This window comes from Neovison vison, chromosome 8, assembly GCF_020171115.1.
Source record: "Neovison vison isolate M4711 chromosome 8, ASM_NN_V1, whole genome shotgun sequence".
Classification (NCBI taxonomy): Eukaryota; Metazoa; Chordata; class Mammalia; order Carnivora; family Mustelidae; genus Neogale; species Neogale vison.
In genome coordinates, this window is record NC_058098.1 from 80,575,287 (window position 1) to 80,588,999 (window position 13,713).

General features: G+C 35.0%; 2 protein-coding genes across 6 annotated transcripts in view; one reads left to right on the forward strand and one right to left on the reverse strand.

Annotated features, from left to right (window-relative positions):
• VRK2 (VRK serine/threonine kinase 2) overlaps nucleotides 1-8,107 on the forward strand; it is a 115,751-nt gene extending 107,644 nt beyond the window's left edge. For all 3 annotated transcript variants that reach the window (XM_044264004.1, XM_044264006.1, XM_044264005.1), the window contains one exon: nucleotides 7,733-8,107. In XM_044264004.1, the coding sequence (XP_044119939.1) occupies nucleotides 7,733-8,038 (306 nt within the window). In that variant the 3' untranslated portion in view covers nucleotides 8,039-8,107. The remainder of the gene's footprint in view (nucleotides 1-7,732) is intronic.
• FANCL (FA complementation group L) overlaps nucleotides 8,024-13,713 on the reverse strand; it is a 91,289-nt gene continuing 85,599 nt past the window's right edge. For all 3 annotated transcript variants that reach the window (XM_044264007.1, XM_044264009.1, XM_044264008.1), the window contains exons 9-14: nucleotides 11,382-11,465; nucleotides 10,854-10,899; nucleotides 10,698-10,779; nucleotides 9,764-9,880; nucleotides 8,446-8,517; nucleotides 8,024-8,145 (exon numbers count right to left, since the gene is read on the reverse strand). In XM_044264007.1, the coding sequence (XP_044119942.1) occupies nucleotides 8,110-8,145; nucleotides 8,446-8,517; nucleotides 9,764-9,880; nucleotides 10,698-10,779; nucleotides 10,854-10,899; nucleotides 11,382-11,465 (437 nt within the window). In that variant the 3' untranslated portion in view covers nucleotides 8,024-8,109. The remainder of the gene's footprint in view (nucleotides 8,146-8,445; nucleotides 8,518-9,763; nucleotides 9,881-10,697; nucleotides 10,780-10,853; nucleotides 10,900-11,381; nucleotides 11,466-13,713) is intronic.

Genomic DNA, 13,713 nt, shown 5'->3' on the forward strand with positions numbered 1-13,713 from the left:
ATGGTGTATTATTCTTTTCACATGTTGCTGGATTCAATTTGCTTAGTATTTTGTTGAGGACTTTTACATCTGTTAATGAGAACTATTGGTATTGGTATACAGTTTTCTTTTTATTCTGTGTCTTTGTCTGGTTTTGGTATCATGGCAGTGCTGACCTCCTATTTTCTGGAAGAGAATGAGTAGAACTGCTGTTCTTTTTCTTTCTTTCCCACTCTCTTTTTTTGGGGGGGGGGTGTTGTTTTTAAAATGTTTGAGAATTCTCCAGTAAAATCATCTGGGCCTAAGGATTTTTTTCCTTTTTAACTATGAATTCAATATTAAGAGTGGTCAAACTTCTCTGCAAAAAGCCAGATAGTTAAATATTTAGGTTTTTGGGGCACCTGGGTGGCTCAGTAGGTTAAGCCGCTGCCTTCGGCTCGGGTCATGATCTCAGGGTCCTGGGATCGAGTCCCGCATCAGGCTCTCTGCTCAGCAGGGAGCCTGCTTCCCTCTCTCTCTGCCTGCCTCTCCATCTACTTGTGATTTCTCTCTGTCAGATAAATAAATAAAATCTTAAAAAAAAAAAAAAATTTAGGTTTTACAGGGCCACATGGTCTCTGTTACAACTATTCATCTGTGCATTGTAGCACAAAAGCATCATACACAATACATAAACAAATGAGTATCAATGAGTTCTAACAAAATTTTATGGCATGTAAGTTTGAAATCCACAAAATATTTTCCCAACCATTTAAATATGTAAAATTCACTCCTAGTTGGTAGCTCTACAAAAACAGGTGGTGGGCTGGATTTGACTATCGACCACAGTTTACCAACCCCTAATCTATTTCATCTTGAATTAGTTTTGATTATTTGTGGTTTTCTAAGAATTGGTCCATTTTATCTAAGTGGTCATATTTTTGTGTAGAAATGTTCATAGTATTCCCTTATTTAAATCCTGTAAATGGCTGTGGAGTCTGTAGCAGTACTTTCTAGATATTGGGAGTTTTTCAATTATATTGGTGTTTTTTAAAGAATGAGCTTTTTAATCTTTTTCTGTTGTCAGTTTCACTAATCTCTGCTCTTCCTTCCTCTATGGATTTTTCTAGTTTCTTGAGATAGAGACTTAAGTCTAATTATTGAATTGACACTTCTCTTTTTTCCTAGGTATTTAATATTATAGATTTCTAGCACTGTTAGATATATTCCATATATTTTGATATATTTTCATTTACTTCAGTATGTTTTTATCTTGTGTCTCTGACCTTTCAGAAAAATGTTAATTTTTTCGAGATTTTATTTGAGAGAGTGAGGGCAAGCTGGGAAAGGGACAGGGAGAAGGAGAAGCAGGCTCCCCACTGAGCAAGGAGCCTGATGTGGGCCTTGACCCCAGGACCCTGGGATGACCTGAGCCAAAGGTAGACACTTAACCAGCTGAGCCACCCAGGTGTCCCAAAAGAATGTTTTTAAATTTTCAAGTGTTTGTGTAGATTTTCCTATTTTTTCAGTTTGATTCTTCATTTATTTTCCCTTTTCTTTCTCTAGTTTGTTTTTAACCCTTTCATTTTTTCCTAATGTAGTATTTAATGCTATAAATGTCCTGTTAAGTCCTGATTTAACTACATCCCATAAATCCTCATGTATTATATTTTTTGTTTAATTTTGTACTTTTTCATGAGACTTCTTTCGATACCCTGGCTATTAGAGCTAATTGTTTGAAGATTTTTTTTTCCATTTTCTTTGTTACTGATTTCTAATTTATGTTATTATCTGACAATACACTTTCTATACTTTTTAAATTGTTAAGGTTTATTTTATGACCCAGGGTATGATCTGTCTTGCTGAATGTTCCAATGGCAATTGAAAAGAACATGCATTCTTCTGTTTTGAGGTGGAGTTCTCTATAAATATCACTTAGATCCCATTGGTTTCTGGGGCCAGTTTTTTTCTATAGCTTAACTAGTTATCTCTCTTGTAGTCTGTTAATTGCCTAGAACAGGGTTTTCTACTTAGAAGGATGTGGGGTATTGCCTTTTCTTAATGCATGGCAATGATGGGTCAGTAGGCTCCTCTCCACATTATCCCTTGAGTATCCGCAGCATCTGGCAGGGAGGGAGAAGTACCACCTCAGTTGTTCAGGCTGGGAGTGGCTGACAGGGCTCTGTCTCATAAATAACCCCAGTGGGAGAGGATACTGCTTTGTTAGTGTGGGGATGGTCTTGCTGACAAGGCTCTGCTTCAGTCTCCTCAGTGGCGGGAGGCAGGTGTGCTCCCTGGCTAGCTGAGGGTGGCGATACATTGACAGGACTCTACTCCCCACTTTCCACACCACCTCGTGGGAAGTGGGAGGGGGACAGCTTTTCTCATGGTACTCATCTAGAGTACAACAAGTATAGTCAAAGTATTCTGAACTGTATACTTGCCCTCTGGCTGATCCATTGTTCAAAGACAGCAGGCTTTTCTTGGACCTTTTTGGTCTGTGCATATTCCTGTTTCAAACTGTAGACCACACTATAGCCCAGGCTGGGTTAAACAGCATTAAAAAGGAAGGGGGTTGGAGTTAGACTAGTGGCTGTGTCCTTCCTTGTGTAGTAAGGCCCTTATCCAGTCTGCCTTCTAGTCTACAACTTGGAGAAAGTTCTGTTAGTTGCTTTTGTCTAAAACATTTTAGTAGTAATAAGAAGAAGGAATTAAGTTGAATGTACTTACTGTCTTGTCTGGAATTAGATGCCCCTCACCTTCACTGTGAAGGGTTAACTGGATATGGGATTTTTCATTCTGAACTTAAAGATGCTGTTTCCTGTCTTCTTGTTTGCGTTTTCTAATAAGTTAACAGTTACTCTTATCATTGACATTCTTGTATGTGTCTCTTCTGGCTGCTTTTAATATTTGATTCCTTATTTTTGGTTTTCTAGAGATGGCTGTCTTTATGTTTATTCTGCTTTGGGTTCATTGAGGTTTTTTGTTTTTGTTTTTGTTTTTATCTCTGGGTTGAGAATTGTCATCAAACTGGAAAAGTTTCAGCTCTGATTTGTTTCATGCCCTTAATCCCTCTTCTCCTTCTGAGATCCAAATACATGCAAGTTAGAATTCTTTACCTTTTCTCACAGCCCTTTTCTGAGGCTCTGTTTTTTCAGTTTAGTCTTTTATCTTGCTGTGCTTCAGTCTGATCCTTTGCCTGGCCTCTAGTTGATTATTAAACCTAACTGGTGGATTTTTAATTTCATGTACTATATTTTTCCATTCTAGAAGCACTTTGTATTTCTCATTTCTCTGCTGAGTCTCCCAATCTGTTCACTAGTTATGTTTAACTTTTCATTTAAGTCCGTGAACATACTTACATAGAGGTTTCATTGTCTTTGTTTGGTAATTTTACCATCTGGGTCACATCTATTTCTCTTCTTTTCACATTTTCCTGTTCCCTGTGTGGTAAAGTTTTATTATGAGCTGAATATTGTGGATGCTAGTCAGTTCTTGAAACTCTACATTTTACTGTATTCCTTTAGAGAATACTGACTTTTGTCCTGGGAGGTATTTATTGGTGGGTCAATGTGAGTCATGTCCTGACTTCTGTTTAGGCCTTTTGGAGGCTGATCTAAGGTAAATACCATCGGAAATTGTAGCCTAAGATCTGGGCTGTTTTCCTTGCTTCAAGAATCACAGCCTTGTTTATTTTCTGTGCCTGATAAGTTGCTTCCTATACTTTGCCCAACTCTCTTATACTGTATACTTTATTTCATGGGCTTCCACAGCAGGAGGGGAGGTCAGATGCCCATTATTCATGGCCAGAACTAAAAGGGGTGTTGGTATTTTTCCTGTCTCTAATTGACTCTGATATGCATTCGAGGCTAGTAACTTGCTCAGAATTCATGGTTTCTGAGCAGCATCACTGTGGACATACGGAGCTGGGTTAAGGAGCTGTCCTGTATGTACACTGTAGCACAAAACTCTCACAGGTTGAGAAACACTATACTAGCAGAGTAGATCACTGCATACCTTAAACCCCCGCGACTGAAAGTGTGCTGAGCCAGCCAGCTGCACTGGCATTACCTGGAGCTTCTCAGAAACACAGACTCTAAGGTCTCCCTCATGTCAGACCTTCTGAATGAGATCTGCATTTTAACAAGATCCCAAGGTGATTTGTATGCGTTTTCTAACATTTGAAAAACTATGCCATAGATCAGACTTTTTCTTACAGAGCCAGATAGTAAATATTTTAGGTTTACAGCCTAATCATTGTCAGAACAATTCAACTCCACCACTGCAATATAAAGGCAGCCATAGGCAATACATAAACAAATGAGCGTGGCTGTGTTCCAGTCTTTATTCACAGAACAGGCAGCTCGCAACATTTTTACAGCCCATGCCACAGGTTCTTTTCCAAGCAGATCACTCAGTGCGCTGAAGACAACTGGTAGTTAAGACCTTAGGTGAGTGCTTTCCCATTTGATACTAGTTGTTGCGCTTACAGAGAGACTGGGTACGTGGGTTACATAGTAGACAATTCTATCTTGAAATTTTAGTAGCTTGACTTCTGTCCTTACCTTGATGGGATGTCATCCATTTCCACATATAAGTTATATATAAATGCTACTCAAGTTAGCTTACCAGTGGCCTCAGCCTTTAAAAATAGACAATTTGATGGCATTATCTCTTTTTTATTGTGGAAGAACAATGCTTGAGTCCACAGGAGTAATTATTTGCACATTTTGCCTTTAGCAAATAAAGCTGACAAAACTTTTTTTTTTTAAAGTAGTCTCCATGCCCACGTGAGGCTTGAACTCATGACCCTGAGTTCAAGAGTCACATGCTCTACCCTGGGCCAGCCAGGTGCCTCTAAAGTGGACAGAAATTTAGGAAAATTGTGATAGTGTATCTTTATTGGCTCTCGGGTAGTAAAGAGTAATTTAAAGTTAGTTATTTGACTCCCAACAGTTTCTTCTAAGTAAAAGAGCTAAAGTATCTTTAAGACATCTATTTTGTTTTATATACCTTATGTAGAAGTAACTTATCTTCTAAAACTCTGTATCCTTAAAGTGACTTTTGTGGGGTAAAAATGGCTCTTTGAAGAATGGTTGTTTAGAGGTCAAGAAGGTAGCTATCATGAAGAATGATGGTACTACATCAAATGAAGATTGAAATATTTTGTCTTGTTTATAAATTTCTTCTCTTCCAAGTTACTTGATAAATGGTACAAGGAGAGGGCAGGCCAGGACACTAAAGTAAAGCAGAAACAGAACAATCTCCAACAAGCTAAAAACAGGGAACCGATTCTCAGAGCTTTGGCCAATAGGAATGATGTTAAAAAACATTTAAGAAATTTCTGGAACTTGCATGTATCAGTATCTGTTCAGTCCATAGTGGTTGGTCTGTTCCTGGAGCATTCAAAGAGATAGGCCACAGTATCCACCCTGGGGCAGTTTCTCTGGTTAGAAATAGCCTGTTCCCTTACCCAATATGTGGCATGTATATTGAGTAAAGGGTGCCATGTCATGATAAATGTTGGGAATCACTATATTATTTTTAAATCTTTTTAAATTTTTTACTGTGGTAAATTTTGCACACATGAAACTTACCTCAACTGTAAGGTTTAGTAGTGCCAAGTATATTCATAGTGCTGTATAACAGATCTCCAGAACTTTACATCTTGCAAAATTGAAACTCTAGACCCACAAAATACCAACTTCCCTACACTTTGACAACTACCTTTTTACTTTGTTATTTTGACTACTTTAAATATTTTGTATTAGTGGAATTATGTATGTCCCTTTGTGACTGGCTTATTTTGCTCTGCATAACGTCCTTAAGGTTCATCCATATTGGAGCATATGGTAGGATTTCCTTTAAGGTTGCATAATATTCCATTATTTTTTTTACCACATTTAATTTATCCATTCATCTACCAATAGATATTTGTTTCTCCCTCTTGGCTACTGTAAAAATAATGCTATGATGGGTGTACAAATATGTCTGCAAGAAGCTAAATTGAATTCTTTTGAATATATACCCAGAATATGGTAATCCAACTTTTAATGTTTTGAGGAACCTTCTGTATTATTTCCCTTAATGGTGGCACCATTTTATAGTTCTACCAAGAGTATACAAAGGTTTCCAGACATTTTCACCATATGTTACTTTCTGTTCTTTGGATAACAGCCATCCTAAAAGAGGTAAGATGATCTCTCACTCTGGTTTTGATTTGTATTTCTCTTACAATCCGTGATGCTGAGCATCTTTTCATACGCTTTTAGAGAATTGCCTATTCAAGTCTTCCTTACATATTCTGGATAGAAGTCCTTTATCAGATAAGTGATTTGCAGAACTTTCTCCCAATCTGTGACTTGTCTTTTAATTTTTTTAAAATGATGTCCTTTGAATTTAATATATGACAACAATTTACCTAACTCTAGGACACAAAGATTTTGTTTTTTCCTAAAATTTTTAGATTCTATCTATTTTATTTAGGTCTAGGTCTACACTTTTTGCATAAAATGAGGTAGGGGTTTTTTGTTGTTTGTTTGTTTGTTTTTTTTAATCTTTCTGCAAGGATGTCTAGTTGTCTCTGCATCCTTGTCAAAGATGATCTGTCTCCACTGAATTGCCTCGGTACATTAGTTGGAAACCAATTGCTCATATACTGTCTGGATTTCTCTAGCTTTGTGGTCAGTTCTGAAATGGAGAAGTGTGTCTTTCAACTCTGTTCTTCATCAAGGTTGTTTTAACTATTTTCAGTTCTTTGCATTTCCAAAGCCTGCTAGGATTCTGAATGAGATTGTGTTCAATCCTATAGATTGGTTTGGGGGTGGAATTTTTTTTTTTTTTGCTGGACAGTAATTGCCCTATGCAGTCACAGTTCCTGGCTGGGGTTGCTAAGATCTGAGTTCACATATACTAGATCCTTGCCATGGGTCAGCTGCTGATTCTTCCTAAGAAATAGCTGCCTATGGAATTCCACAAATACCTGATTTTTCTGAGTTTACTCATTATGAAGATATCCATTAAGTAGATACCTACCTCCAGAGGTAGACCGCTTGATCATACTTGCCGTATAGTGTGTTCCAAGTCCCTACCAAATACAAGGTTAATGTTTACCTTCATGAGACTCTGGCAGAATCTCTTCACAAATTTTGTCGTATGCTTCTAGACATTCCAGCTCAACACTGTATTATTTGTAGAGCCTGCTTGTTTCCTTTTTGGCTAGGAGACTAGAATGAGCATCTTTTCTTGGATCAACTTTCAGGACAAATAAGGACTTTAACCAGCTGTCTTCTCAAGGTCTGTTATTGGAAGACATCATTCTCTGGAGCCTGGGCAGGAGACTTCTCTGAGGACATAGAGCACTGCCCCTACCATCTTGTTCGCTGTCTTGGCTCCCTTGGAATCACTAATTATTAATGACCAAAAAGCTTTCTAATTATGACTGTCTTGCCCATCGAAGATTAATAAGCCCAGTTTTTTGTCTTGCCAAGAAAATTTAGTTTTCATATTTCATCATATTTTTAGAGGATAAATTACTTATGAGACAGCCTATTTCCTGATTTAAAAGGACCAATCAGTTTAACTAGATTTCAGTTGCTTAATGTGGTATAAGTACTTTTGTAAACTCTATAATGTAAGATCCAGGACCTAAACTCAGGAAAAATATATAAAAATTTGTTCTTTTTATGTAACATGTTGTATTTAGTATTCTTACAGAATACAAAAATACTTGGATAACTCAAACCTAACAATATACGTATTTTTTTTTCTATAGGAAAGCACAAGAAGACGACAGAAGTGCTGTAAGTCTCGAGAAATTCTGAATGAAATAAAAAGTTCTCCACAACAATCCAGGAGCATACAATTCCCAAATTCATTTTATGAATCCTATCAAGATTCTGCCAGTCCAGACATAGTCAGTAATTTGAGATCTTCATCTTGGTATACTTACACTTCTACAACTGGTATGGAGATAACAGACTTTACTCTTAGTGAAGAGATGAAGGCAGACATGTATTACTATGGCTTCATCATTCTTTTTCTTTTGACTTTAGTATGTCTTGCTTTATATTTTCTATGATGATATCAAATAAAATCCTTTGGATAATTTTTAAAGTTGCCAGTTCTTCATAGAAATGTTGCATTCTTATTTCAGGATTTCCTTCCAGACATTTTCAAGGTAATTGGCTTGTAAAAAGAGAATACATTTTAACACAGTAAATTTGTGGACATTCTAAAAGTAAGATTGCTTTATGCTAGAAAATGGGTGTCATGATACACTTTGGAAAATACTTTTTTGGCCAAAGGAGCAATTTAAAAAACAATGTTATTCATAGGGACAATTTTATTTTTTTTTAAATATATCTAGAAGAACAGAAGTAACAAAATGTTTAAGATAGATATGTATGTAGTGTATCAGCTTACCTTCCAGAACATGTTACTACAAGCTAGGCACACTTTATGAAATGTGATTAATGGTTCTCTTACCTTGCTACAATATGGGCATTCACCAAATATGATGTTAAAACTCTGTCTACTAGTCGGTAGTCCTCTCAACCACTGTAGGTTTTAAAAAGAGAAGATAAAGGAAAATAAATTACAAATTTATAATTTGTAAGTTACAAATTACAGATACTCCAAGTATTTTTATTCCCAAACATTGACCTTCTTAATTTTCTTTTAACAAAAAGTAAGGGGAACATTTTCTGAGCCAATACCAGACTGGTAATATGCTGAATAACAAGGGGAGACCAGCATGGATTTCAGGGTTTATACCCCTGGTTTATAGCTAAATTACAGGCCCCTTTATGTACTTTCTCAACCCCAAAAGACACAAAAATAATGCACACAAGTCCATGGGGTTCATAGACCCCACCTAAAATCATTACAAATTAAGAACTCCTGCTGTAAAAGATACCATAGGCTCTTGAATATTTAGGTCTTAATCACCAATAGTGGGTCAATTCTCAATCCATTAATTAGAAGCATGAGGCAATCCATTTTTAAAAATTAAATGAATATTCATTATTATAAAAAAAGCACATGTTCCCTTAAGAATATCTCTATAATTAGACTTGATATTTAATGGTTTTATATAAGGTAAATTGACATCTCCAAGTTCTCCATTGTTAACACCAACTGCTAAGTGCAAAGATGGTAGGTGATATTAAGACAGGAAGCACTATACAACTGAAAGGTGCTCTATAATATCAAGTCAACCGTGCACTAAGATGAATGCTACAGAGATCAAGTGACTACACAGGAATGAAAGCAGACTTCACATATAGTAAATAACAGTAAATAAAATGTCACTGAGAGTCCTATCACATTTTTAGAGCATAAAATACATTCTTCTCAATATCAAAAGATTATTATATTTATTTTATACTTAAGTCTACTCTGAAAAGTAATAGATACCCAATAGTGCTACTTCCCTTTCACCTTATTGCCACTACTACTCCCTCTTGGATGAGTCTACAGAGTTTGCCTTGAGTTACAGGAGGCATTAAACAGTCAAGGTACCACTGATTTCATTTGTTAGCATCAGTAAACAGTCCATGAATATATTCTGGATACATTTTCTCCTTTCTTGGGATACTTTAGGACATTTCTTCACTTACTAGTAACCAGGATGAAGAAATAAAAGCACATGGGCATCTGGAAATGAACTGGTAAAGGGGCCAATGGCAAAAGAGATCACCATTCACTAAACAGAATTTAGACTCTGTATTTCAAATATGCATACTCCCTATGTCATGGTAGCAAAAAAAAAGTCTTGCCAAGGTTATTTTTATTTTATTTCTACCTCATATAAGCATATTTGATGGAAAGGCTGTCCACACTGGGAGTTATCACACACTTGATCAGGAATGGTGCCATCAAGCTGATAGGCATAACAAATCCCACAATCCATAGAAAAATCCTTCAAAAGAAAACAAATATTGATAAGTATATGTGTTTAAAACATACAGGTAACATAAAAGTGAATATAGTATATAGTATAGATAAATATTAACTTTTTATAAAGTTTTTTATAAAGGTAGCTATATGACTGTTTAACACCTTAGAAAAGCTATTGCTAAGAAGAGTGCTTCCTTTTTCATCCAGTAAGTAATGCACACAGATATACTCAAAATAGATTCTATTTTGGGCTTAGATAATTTTTCCATATTGTACTTCAGTATAATGCCACTGTAGTATGAAAGAGAAGAACTGACATTTGATTACTAAATTTCAAAATTCTGTAGCTAAAGGAATTAAAAAAACATCCCTACCACTTTAACCGTCTGCAACCCCAGCTACTTTATCAAAAATCAATTCTAAGGTTATTATTTTTACAACATAGTAATGTCTATTCATTTTTAAAAACTGTACTGCCACCTTTCACAAATAACATCTAGTTAATTAAAACTTTATTTCAATCATCCATAAGTAGATAGTAACAGAATATCCAAACATCTCATTAGCTACTTTGGACCTTTCCCCCTATTTTTAATAATAAAGATGTCTGTCATTAATCACTTTATTGCTGCGAAGACCATGAAAAAAGTATACTTAAACCACTAATCAAAGGTTAACAAGTTCTTTGATGCTACTGTTGCTTGCAGTTCAGAAGTCTGTTATAATATTCTTCCAACTCCCTCCCTTTCAGCCTCATTTTTCTCTGGTGTCTAAAAGAAGAACAGTTAACTTTCATTATGCTATGCTGTTTGGAATATCAAAGCACTGATAAAACTTACAGATTTTTCCAGGTTAGCACGAGCTGGAAAATCTATTTCTAAAACATCTTTCAAGTTTTGTAACAGACTATTTTCTGGATCCCTGAAAGCATAAAAAAAATGTGTTGTTAAATTTGCAAAATAGAAAAAGAACAATTGTATTGCAGAGATACCTACCACAAATGTATGTTTCTGCTCAGCTTAATTCCCAGAGGTTTGACCACTTCAGATATTTAAAAAAAAAAAAAAAAGTTTAATAATTTAGCATCAGCTGCTCTCACTTTGTAAAGACATTAAACACAGAATTTTTTTTTTTTTTTTTACTAAGCTAAAATTGGCATATAACACTGTATTAGTTTTGGGGGGTACAACATAATGATTAGGTATATGTACTTATTGCAATACACTCACTACAAAGGTTAGTTAACATATCACCACTTGTAGTTACAAAGTTTTTATTTTTTTGATGAGAACTTTTAAAATCTATTCTCTTAACAACTTACAAATATAAATAGTTAAATACAGAATTTCCTAATTACTTGGCTGGAAAATCCAAATCATATTTTTTAAACATCACAAAAGTACATAGTTCAGAATATTTTCATTTAAAATGATTACCAATAATTACTATTTCAGAATATCTTAACAGTGCAAGATAAGAATTTTATGACCCTGTTAAAAACATTTAAATATGAGATCTCATACCATGATCTGCTCCAAGAAAGCAGTACTCAGGAAGCATACTAGGATGCCTGGGGTCAACCTCTATATTTATTGAAACATTATTTCCTAAAATAAAAGAATATTGAAGTTTATAGAAGTAGAAAAGTTCATCAAACAAAAAATAAAGGGGCATCTATCTGGTACTTACTATACCAAATGATTAGCCAATGTTTTATAGCTTTTATGTAAGTATATTAGTATTTTACAGTCTAAGAGAAATAAATATTGAAATTATGATTATGACTAAAGATTTGGGGATCCACCCAAAGTTTCAAAATACACAGTCAATCCACTGAGTTACTATAATTTATACTAGAATTCTGGTCAGAATTCTATTATACATTAAAAAGTTACCTATAGAGTGATAAAGATCTTTAACATTAAAAGAAATCACAAGATTAGGAAATAGTTATCTAAATGACTTCCATGACTTTCTTGAAAAGCAGAACTGCGGTCAAAAATTAGAAGACCAGAAATACAATAAATGGTAAAAACAAACATGTTTATGACTTTTTATGAAGTTTTATCAAACATTTTCTAACAATAATCACTTTCAATGTAACTGGACTAAATTTTCCAATCTAACGACACAGGGTTTAAGAATGGATTAAAAAAAAAACCACAAGACCCCATCTATATGCTGCCTACAAGAGATTCATTTTACACCTAAAGATAGCTGCAGATTGAAAGAGAGGGGGTGGAGAAACACTTGTCACACAAATGGGTATCAAAAGAAAGAGGGAGTAGCCATACTTACATTGGACAAATGACTTTATTTTCTTTAAATTCAGTCATTATACAATGTATTACTAGTTTCAGAGGTAGAGTTTAGTAATATATCAATTGCATACAACACCCAGAGCTCATTACACCAAGTGCCCTCCTTAAAGCCCATCACCCAATTATCCCATCCCCATCCCTTCCAGCAACCCTTAGTTTTTGTTTCCTATGATTAAGAGTCTCTTACAGTTTGTCTCCCTCTCTGATTTCATCTTATTTTTCTATCCCTTCCTTCATGATCATCTGTTGTTTCTTAAATTCCACATATGAGTAAAATCATAACTGTCTTTCTCTGACTGACTTCACTTAGCATAATACCCTCTAGTTCCATCCACAATGTTGCAAATGGTAAGATTTCACTTTTTGATGGCTAAGTAATACTCCACTGTATTTATATATACCACATCTTCTTTATCCTTTCATCTGTTGATGGACACATCTGGATTCTTTCCATATTTTGGCTATTGTGGACACTGCTGCTATAAACATCGGGGTGCATATTCGCCTTCAAATCATTGTTTGTATCTTTTGGATAAATACCTAGTAGTTCAATTGCTGGTCATAGGATAGCTTTATTTTTAACTATGGACAAACTAGACTTTAAACCAAGACTGTAAAAAGAGATGAAAAAGGGGACAATCTAACAAGAACATCTAACAACTGCAAATATTTATGCACCCAAAGTAGAAGCACCCAAATATATAAAACAATAACAAGCATAAAGGAACTAATTGATAATAACAATAATAGTGGGGGACTTTAACACCCTACTTACATCAATGGACAGATCATCTCAACAGAACAGCAACAAGGAAACAATGGCTATGAATGACACATTGAACCAGATGGACTTAACAAATATTCTGAATATTCCATCCTAAAACAGCAGAATACACATTCTTTTCAAGAGCACATGGAATATTCTACAGAATAGATCACATATTAGGTCACAAAACAGACCTCACCAAATACAAAAAGACTGAAACCACGCCCTTTTTTAGTCAATGCAATGAAGTCAACCCACCTAAAAAAAATTGAGGAAGACCACAAATAAATGCATGCTACTCAACAATGAATGGGGTCAACCAGGAAATAAAGGAAGAAATTGAAATAAATGAAAATGATAACAACAGTCCAAAACCGTGGAGATGCAACAAAGTGGTCTTAACACTGAAGTATATATGGCAATACAGGGCTACCTCAAGAAGCAAGAAAAATCTCCAACCACCTAACCTTAAACCTAAAGGAGCTAGAAAAATAACAATAAATGAAGCTTAAAGCCAGCAAAAGGACAGAAATAATAAAGATTAAGACAGAAATAAATGATACAGAAACTAAAAAATCAAAACAAAACAAAAAAACAATAGAAAAGATCAGTGAAACCAGGTGCTGTTTCTCTGAGAAAATAAAATTAATAGAGCTCTAGCCAGACTTGTCAAAAAGAAAACAGAAAGGACCCAAATAAATAAAATCACAAATGAAAGAGGAGAAATAACAACCAACACCAAAGAAATACAATTATAAGAGATTATGA